The 9,737-nt window shown below is 39.8% G+C and overlaps 1 protein-coding gene across 1 annotated transcript; it reads right to left on the minus strand.

The window, feature by feature from the left end:
• Positions 1 to 1,152: 1,152 nt before the first annotated feature.
• Positions 1,153 to 5,812, minus strand: LOC145228220 (uncharacterized protein CFAP97D2-like). Its single transcript, XM_080093226.1, has 4 exons — positions 5,710 to 5,812; positions 2,174 to 2,325; positions 1,898 to 2,059; positions 1,153 to 1,681 (listed from the first exon to the last, which is right to left on the minus strand). Exons 1-4 carry the CDS (start codon positions 5,810 to 5,812, stop codon positions 1,544 to 1,546), a joined length of 555 nt encoding a protein of 184 aa, XP_079949352.1. The 3' UTR covers positions 1,153 to 1,543.
• Positions 5,813 to 9,737: the final 3,925 nt, after the last annotated feature.

The following is a 9,737-nucleotide window of genomic DNA, read 5'->3' on the forward strand; positions in this document are numbered from 1 at the left end:
ATGTCGCGGTGAATAAATAAAGAGGTAAGGCCATTAAATCGAGGTTCACCCATAGTAGAACGCAGATATTTTTTGATGTATTTTAATGTACTGAATGAACGCCCACTTGATGCGGTTGTGACTATCTGGACACAGTTGTTTCTAACAGTGGTTGCCCCTTAATCATATTATGAATTATCTTCACTTGTATGAGTGTGATATAACAAAGCTATTATAAAATCTATTGTAACGTCATACACGCAGTTGGACGCCAAGTGGCCTAGATTGGCAGACTTTTACAGTTGCAATTGCAAAGCAATACTTTGGAACGCACCGCTGCCTATAGCCTGCATAAACCCCTTTCTTATTAATAGAATAATCTACTATGTTAGCGTTACCATATGGAAGTGAGCTAAATTTTTAACATGAGGAAACTTCAGGACATCTGGTAACCCTACTCATGCGACACAAAACCCGAAATAAATGAAATTTAAATTTGAGAAAAAATGTTTAGTTCTTTAGTAATGCTGACGCTTGTTTTACCAAAGAAAAGAAATGCTGAACTTCAAGTGTCGTATGTTTGGAAACCAGCACGTTTTGCCTGTATGTGTAATAATTAGTGGTCTATCCCAGGGGACGGCAACCTTTTTTCGCTGTGGACCGGTTTGAAACCGAAATTTTTGTCACGGACCGGCCTTTAAAAACTACAAATGTTCAGCACTGAAAACTAATTACGATTATTACAACTTTGATTGAATGTGAACTTTGAGTAACGAACCTCTCGTGGACCGGCACCGGTGGTTGCCGACCGATAGACTCTATCCCAGTGGTTTTCAAACTCGGTTTTCGGGGCCGCATGCGGCTCCCAACTACTTATTTTGCGGCTCGCACCAGACCCCAGAAAGCCACCAAACATTGCTATTTTAGCTTTCAAAGTCATCTTCTTTAGTGATTTTCTCAAGGTTTCGTTTTTTTGCGGCTCCCTACACGTATTTTGTTGCGAATGGCCGTTTCAGACTACCACTTCTTTTGTTAATGTGTTTAACGTGCCAATTTATCAGGTCGCGCTGTTACGGGGTGCTAGTCACCATTGTTTTATCCATTCAAAATGGTCACGGCATGTTAGCGCCTTTTACCCTTATCATTGTTGCGTCAGATATATAAGCGCCCCCATCTAACGATTTAAATATAGAGAACATGGAATGATACAGACTGGAATAGAGATAACTGCGAAGTAGTGCGGGATTGTTGTTTTGATTACGTGTGGTTGAACGTGAATAAATGTAAAAGAAGAGGTTTGCTGCCGATCAGAGTACAAGAGCGTTAGCTGTTAAGGAACTTCCGATAGTCAGTCCCAAACTTTTGCGTACCCGTGAAAACGGAACGTGACAAGTTTATTCTCAACAGTACTGTAGTCAAACAATTCACAAAAAGTTACTAACATTTCACGACACACACAAAGGCGACATAACATCACTTTATTATTGATGGTCTTCTGATTTCAGCTTGGGCAAAGTCGCCTAACGAAATGAAGCATAATGTCATAAAAATTTCATTTGAAAATTCAAACGTGTACTACCCTCCGAATAAGTTTGTTTGAAGGATGATATGAGTGTGGCTGTGATGAATATCGCAAAGAGTTTTTGGTATACCCCCAATCTTGAGGATACTTGGAAATATTTGCCATGTATCCTTGATTAACCTAAAATAATAATAACAAATTAGGACATTTTTGATCGTTTTTTCCCCCAAATACACCACGCATACGTAGTTTCTTTTTAATTGTGTTTAATGGGGTATAAAATTTGTTTGTTACACGTTCGAAATCTACAAGTGCGATACATATGAAATCTAGAAAAATATTCCAATTATTTTATTCTTATATTTTTTTTCCTAACTAATTATTTTTTAAATTTACCCGCCAACCGTCTTCCCAAACAAAGTGGTTGTAGTGAGGTTCTTTAGAAGATATGCGCTTCAAAATTGCTTGATTTTCATGCGTAACTCTCAACAATTCTCGTTGCCGCTTAGTTTTGTTCAAACTTTTTTGCTCATAACTGTTCCAGTTGTCTACTCTACCCTTAACAAGCAATAACAGTTTTTAAATGAGAGCTCCAACCAATTTAAATAAACTACTGCACTGTGATACGCTTATCAGTGTGATAATAAAACTACACTGCAAATCAAGTCGTACCTTGGTCCTCATAATGTAACTCATTTTTTCCATTAATATTCTATTGTCTCTTTCCACGGTTGCCAAACGTTCTTCCTCCATTTGTAATTTTTTTAGCTTTAAGTGAAGGTGCATATAGGTTTCCGGCGGCCTATTGTCGATGACAGGTTTTGCTGAAATAACACATTTAAAAAACAGTTCTTTCCACTTTTGGCTTCTTGTTAACTTAAATGACTTTGTCTGGCACTTTCTTTATGTTTATGAGCAGTCTGGCAACAAACTTCAGCTGTAAATCAGGGGCGAAATAGATTGCAAATATTGGAGGGAAGGATTTTTGAAACTTGTAGAATTTGATGACGCCAAAACAATTCCTACAACCGTAATGACTTCGCAACACGCAAACGACCCCTCCTACCCCGGAATTTTCTCAAAAAATTCAGTGAAAGCTAAATTGAAAGACATAAAACGGCTTGCCTAGCATTATTATCCTTAGCAGACAGATTGGAAAACCCCACATAGAGGAGGGCGACAACTGTGCTGGTAAAACCGAGACGATGAAGGAATGATTAAATTGACCAAGCTTAATCAAGGTAAATGAAACAAAAGCCAAACAAGAGAAAAGAAAACAAAAACAACAAAAACAGGATTTGATTACAGCCCAAATAAGCCTAAACATCCAAACAAACTATTCAATGTGTCGCAACTCCCTTTGTAACTTGTTGTAAGAAATACAAAATCGTACATTTTTAGAAAGCTTTAGTTTCCTTTTGAAAGTTTCCAATCATATTTTGGAACTGGTGGAGTGCCAACCTGTACCTCAGAGTAACGGAATATATACCTTAGAGCAGGGGTCGGTAACCTTTTTTGCACTGGGGACCATTTTTGAAACTATACTTTATCGCGAACCGGCTGTCAAAAAACAAATATTTAGCAATGAAAAAGGCCTCGATTAGTTTATCACTCCCAGGATACATAGTCAAAATGTTTTAAAGCGTTTAACCTGAAAAATTATACGGCCCCGTGGTCCGGCGGTTGCCGAAAACTGCCTAAGAGTACCGCCAATTTAATTGCGATTTAAACGCATGTAAAAACACATCATGGTTAATATGCCCACTAAAATTATGTAAACAGGGACTGTTAAGGTTTCCTTGTTGAAAGAAAACATCGAAAGTGCTGTTGTCACGTTACGTTTTCACGGGTACGCAAAAGTTTTGGGACTGACTATCGGAAGTTCCTTAACAGCTAACGCACGTGTATCTTATGCTAAATCGTTAGATGGGGGTTGTTATATGTCATAACCAAGAAAATAAACTATTTCAGGATCACGAGACAAGTGAAAAACAAATGCTGTATGAGAGAAAGTCTGATTCTGTTATACAACAGATTCTCAAGCAACCAACTGATGACATCTCGACTTAGCGACCAGTGAGAGCACCGTTAAAAGCGCATTAATCCGTGTCCTGTCGTCCATGACAACCCGCCGACAGATGGAACAGCCAATGCAGCCAGGTGTGCAATCTGCGGAATCATCTTTTCGAGATTCGAAGCCATGTCACTTCCGATTTCCACACGTGGTTCAGGTGCAGAAGAAGCAGAAAAAAAGCAAAGAAACACTGGATGGGAAAAGAAACACTGGATGGGAAAAGCAACACCTTCAGCAAGCAAGAAATTTGATCTATGGTTGGCACTGATGAGTTGCAGGAACATTTGTTTTAGATTGCGCGAGATTTTCTTGTTTAAAAAATATCTCCTTTAAAAAACGGGGTTGTTTTACAAATTTTCTAGACTGCCCCATGACCGGATAGTTTGCGACCAAGTTCTTAAGCGATGTTTTACCGCAATCACTGGAGGTTTACTGTACAGGTCAAGCCTTTTGATGCGAATGGCCGCTTCACACCACCACTTCTTTTGTTTTTGTTCTCATGTGCCAGTTTTATCGCTCGCCGTTACCCGTTGCAGCGTTCATTGTTTTATCTGTAGAAAATGGTCACGGCAAGTTAGCGCCTTTTACCCCCTTCATTGTTGCCTCAGCATTATCAGAACCCCCTTTTCATGATTCGAATATAAGGTAATATAGAATGAAATAGAGACAACTTGAAGTAGCGCTGGATTGTTGGTTTTGTTGTTTTGGTTACGTGTGGTTGGACATGAATAAATGTAAAAGAAAAGGTTTACTGCCGATCAGAGTACACGAGCGTTAGCTGTTAAGGAACTTCCGATAGTCAGTCCCAATATTTTGCGTACCCGTGAAAACGGAACGTGACACTAGGTTAGCACAAAACCTTTTTAAATTTTGTTGTAGTATGATCCCAAAGACTTTGACATCATAAATTAGTTATACAACAATTCTGATAAGTTTTAGAGAGTTAAGGTTTGTTTTTGTAAATAAAACTTAGTTTGACGACTTCAACGCTGGTGAGAAACCGCTTTTCGGGTCTACGTACCACTTGACCGCTGTGGCTAGCCTGTACACACTTTCTAAATTCTGTGGCCAACCTGTAAATACGGCGTGACCGCTTTCGCCAACCTGTAAATACCGCTTAACCGCTATAACCAGGGTTGCCATACCGTCCTTATTTCTAAGATTCGTCCTTATTTTGAAGGGCTATGTCTTAGAAAAGTTCATTGTCCTTATTTCTAAGAAATGTCCTTATTTTTGACTGTAGTCCTTATTTTGTCTTATTTTCAACAATTAGTCAAATCCCTGCTACAAGTAGAAGTGAACCTAGACCCGGCCTGTTGTGAGATGCACTTAGTATTTTCTACGAACAACGAGTTGCTGGAACAGATTGTTTCTGGCCAAAACTTCGCGAATATTATGTCATGGCTCGTATAAATGCTAAGATTTGTTCAAAAACGTTTGTTTCGTTTCGCATAAAAATTTAATTTTTCGGTTGTCCTTATTTTTGGTTTCAAGTCGATGGTAACCCTGGCTATAACCAATGTTTTTAACACAAGCATTGACGTTCTATGGTCATGCGGTATTTACAGGTTGGAAAAAGCGGCCACATCAGTCAAATGGTAATTACAGACATCTATAAGGTCATATAGGCGTGAATTTTACAAAAAATGCACGGTGGTGTAAAATTAAACTCAACTAACTGCGACATCACTTATAAGGAAGTAACCCTACTCCAAAAAGAGCCATTTGGCCGCGACCGACCGTGTTACACTTGATTTTCAAAAAACGAAGTGGCACCTGAACGCATTAAAACTACAGCTTGTTAAACTTAAACGGCTGCTTAGTAAAATTTATCTGGGTACAGCGTCAAAAAAGAAATGCTGACACCACATGCCAAAACAGCACGCAAGTTACAAACCAAAACAAAGTGGAAAAACTACAGTTATAATTTATCGGCAGACAGCAAAACAGCAATAAAATGCCTAGTTTTGCTGAAGATAGTAGTTTGTCCAAAAATACCCCAGATAGTGTTACAAAGCCCGGCACCAATGAAATTGTCAATTGGCAAAACTTATTACTAAAGTATGCATTTTAAAGACATGATATTTGTTTAAAGACCAGTGTAACTGTACATACTCCAAAAGTTAACGCTTACCTTGAATAACTTTCCTACGGTGAATATCAAATCGGTTTTGATCCCACCGTTTTTTTAAAAGTTTGTTATTGGCAGGAGTTATTGGTTGATAAGCTCGGTGCATTTTTCGCTTTAAAGTACTTGATAGACTGTCTAACAAAGTTAAATCAGTTGGTGGAAGAGATTTTTTGTTTGTGCATACTGTGTGCAAATAATGACCATTGTGATGTCAATAGTTTAGTGATAACATTTTCTTGAAGGTTTAGTGCAGGGGTGCACAACCTGGAGACGAGTTTATGCGGCCGTGAACATACATGTGTATTGAAATATACGTACTGAAAGCAGTGGCGTAAATAAAACTCTTTTGGCAAACCAGCTGTTTTCGCACTAGTTTTTTATGAGACTACTTAGATCAGCGGTTCCCAACCTTTCTGGCGCCGTGACCCCTTGGTAGCATTTGTCAAGTTGCAGTGACCCCAAGGATAAAATAATCGGCTCTAAATTAAAATTTAGTATATTTTTTCTCAACAAAAAGGTGGTGCATGAGTTTATCTTATTGGGGATAGTGGTCCTTGGCCTATAACAAGTTGGGAATCACTGTCTTAGGCGACCCCAGACAAAGTGTCAGGTGATTCCAGTTGGGGTCGCGACCCACAGGTTGGGAACCGCTGACTTAGAGCTTATGGCGCAACAATCTTATTTATGTGACAATCAACCAATTGTTTGCTCATAATGCAATATTTTAGATTTGTCTGTGATGTAAGAAACATCTCTTAGAATAGATCATAGATATGTATAAACAACGAATCTGTAGGTAAAATAAATCCTGAATGTTGTTGTGGGCAATTTATTTAGGTTTAACATTGCATTCAGCTTTGACCGTGCTATTTGGAAAAATTGCGAAAGACCATTATGTAAACTAGCGTGGTCCAAATGCAGATAATTTTGTTGGCCCGCGAAAGTCCCAACATTTTAATGACAACTGTAAGTTTTGTTTTCAATAATTCAATGTTTTCAAAATGTGAGGATTAACACACAATAAATACTGCAAAATCTCCTATTGTGATGCATAACAAGGCATTGTTGTGTAATAAAGGTTTCTGCTTCTATAAACCGTTCAGGGGCATTTTTGCGCGAGAGTGGAAAGCTTCTACTTAGTAAATAACTATAAAATATAAAAATAAACTTTTTTATGGATAAAAAAGGTGTATAGTTACCACAATGTTTGTTCCAGAAAAAAGTTTTTCCTGCAAAAGTTTAAACCCTGGCCCGCGTAGTAACTTAACGATTTTGAATGGCCCGCAACAAAATAAAGTTGGACCACACTGATGTAAACAAAAATGTTTGGAAACCACTGTTTAAACCTGAGAAATAGATAATGCGGCCTACACGAGTGTCGACAAAACGTTGGGTGGCCTTTATGAATCAGGTTCCGCACCCCTGGTCTATCTATTGATAGAGGCGGCATGCTTTATTTAATTGACTGATTATGTTTGTTTCTTTGGTAACGAATAGGAAATTTGTGCTAACTGAACTGTTGCCGGTCGTCCAATGTGTAATTGTGCATTTCTGGCCCATGGATCCCACACCGTCGTCAGCCAACTTGCAGTTGCTGTAAATAACTGTATTATTCCGGTAAGCTTTGTTGCTTAAAGTCTCGCAGTTCGTTACTAATGTGTTCTCCTGATCGCTTTGAATGTTACTGTGACTCTGGTCCTATAATAGTTCGGTAAGAGTCAACTGTACTGATAATTTCTCGTCTGTTTCCTTAACTAAATTAGTGCATATTTGCAGAAACCGCATTTGCACTTGTACTCGTCTTGCTGCTGAACCCTCGAGCGCCATCTCTGTCCTTAATTGCCTTAACAAAAGAATTCGTTATTTTGGCTCTTGGTGCCTTGGAGTTGTTGAGCGTGAGGAAAGGCGCGTTGAGAACCGTTCTAGGAATATAAGCGATCACCCCTGCTGTGCTGTCTGGGCACATAGAGTCACGCCATCAACTAATTAAAAGACAGCGCAACACAGGGGCTGCAAAGAAAATATAGGATAATTGGTGTTGACATTGTGTGAGAAAGGCAGTCTGACACAAATGGTTCGGACCGCCCCATGACAAAATACCGCCACCCGGCAATCGGATTTCTGTATCGACCTGTGCAAAAAGTAATTTTCAGCAAAAACTGAGCATTTTTGTCAAAAGTTGCAACTTGTCAAGTCGATAACTCACGAACCACTGAACCGAATTTGACGCCCCTTTGCAGGTGATGTTTGCCTCGTTGGCAAAACGCATATGCAAAGTTTGACCCCAATCGGACTTCTGTATCGCCCTGTGCAAAAAGTGATTTTCAGCAAAAACTGAGCATTTTTGTCAAAAGTTGCAAATTGTCAAGTCGATAACTCACGAACCACTGAACCGAATTTGACGCCCCTTTGCAGGTGATGTTTGCCTCGTTGGAAAAACGCATATGCAAAGTTACAGCCCAATCGGACTTCTGTATCGCCCTGTGCAAAAAGTGATTTTCAGCAAAAACTGAGCATTTTTGTCAAAACTTGTAACTTGTCAAGTCGATAACTCACGAACCACTGAACCGAATTGGACGCCCCTTTGCAGGTGATGTTTGCCTCGTTGGCAAAACGCATATGCAAAGTTTGAGCCCAATCGGACTTCTGTATCGCCCTGTGCGAAAAGTGATTTTCAGCAAAAACTGAGCATTTTTGTCAAAAGTTGTAATTTTCAAGTCGATAACTCACGAACCACTGAACCGAATTTGACGCCTCTTTGCAGGTGATGTTTGCCTCGTTGGCAAAGCGCACATGCGAAGTTACAGCCCAATCGGACTTCTGTATCGCCCTGTGCAAAAAGTGATTTTCAGCAAAAACTGAGCATTTTTGTCAAAAGTTGCAACTTGTCAAATCGATAACTCACGAACCACTGAACCGAATTTGACGCCCCTTTGCAGGTGATGTTTGCCTCGTTGGCAAAACGCATATGCAAAGTTTGAGCCCAATCGGACTTCTGTATCGCCCTGTGCAAAAAGTGATTTTCAGCAAAAACTGAGCATTTTTGTCAAAATTTGTAAATTTTCAATTCGATAACTCACGAACCACTGAACCGAATTTGACGCCCCTTTGCAGGTGATGTTTGCCTCGTTGGCAAAACGCATATGCAAAGTTTGAGCCCAATCGGACTTCTGTATCGCCCTGTGCAAAAAGTGATTTTCAGCAAAAACTGAGCATTTTTGTCAAAAGTTGCAACTTGTCAAGTCGATAACTCACGAACCACTGAACCGAATTTGACGCCCCTTTGCAGGTGATGTTTGCCTCGTTGGCAAAACGCATATGCAAAGTTTGAGCCCAATCGGACTTCTGTATCGCCCTGTGCAAAAAGTGATTTTCAGCAAAAACTGAGCATTTTTGTCAAAAGTTGCAACTTGTCAAGTCGATAACTCACGAACCACTGAACCGAATTTGACGCCCCTTTGCAGGTGATGTTTGCCTCGTTGGCAAAACGCATATGCAAAGTTACAGCCCAATCGGACTTCTGTATCGCCCTGTGCAAAAAGTGATTTTCAGCAAAAACTGAGCATTTTTGTCAAAAGTTGCAACTTTTCAAGTCGATAACTCACGAACCACTGAACCGAATTTGACGCCCCTTTGCAGGTGATGTTTTCCTCGTTGGCAAAACGCATATGCAAAGTTACAGCCCAATCGGACTTCTGTATCGCCCTGTGCAAAAAGTGATTTTCAGCAAAAACTGAGCATTTTTGTCAAAACTTGTAACTTTTCAAGTCGATAACTCACGAACCACTGAACCGAATTGGACGCCCCTTTGCAGGTGATGTTTGCCTCGTTGGCAAAACGCATATGCAAAGTTACAGCCCAATCGGACTTCTGTATCGCCCTGTGCGAAAAGTGATTTTCAGCAAAAACTGAGCATTTTTGTCAAAAGTTGTAATTGTCAAGTCGATAACTCACGAACCACTGAACCGAATTTGACGCCTCTTTGCAGGTGATGTTTGCCTCGTTGGCAAAGCGCACATGCGAAGTTACAG

Source organism: Phallusia mammillata, chromosome 5 (assembly GCF_965637545.1).
Source record: "Phallusia mammillata chromosome 5, kaPhaMamm4.hap1.1, whole genome shotgun sequence".
NCBI classification, from domain to species: Eukaryota; Metazoa; Chordata; class Ascidiacea; order Phlebobranchia; family Ascidiidae; genus Phallusia; species Phallusia mammillata.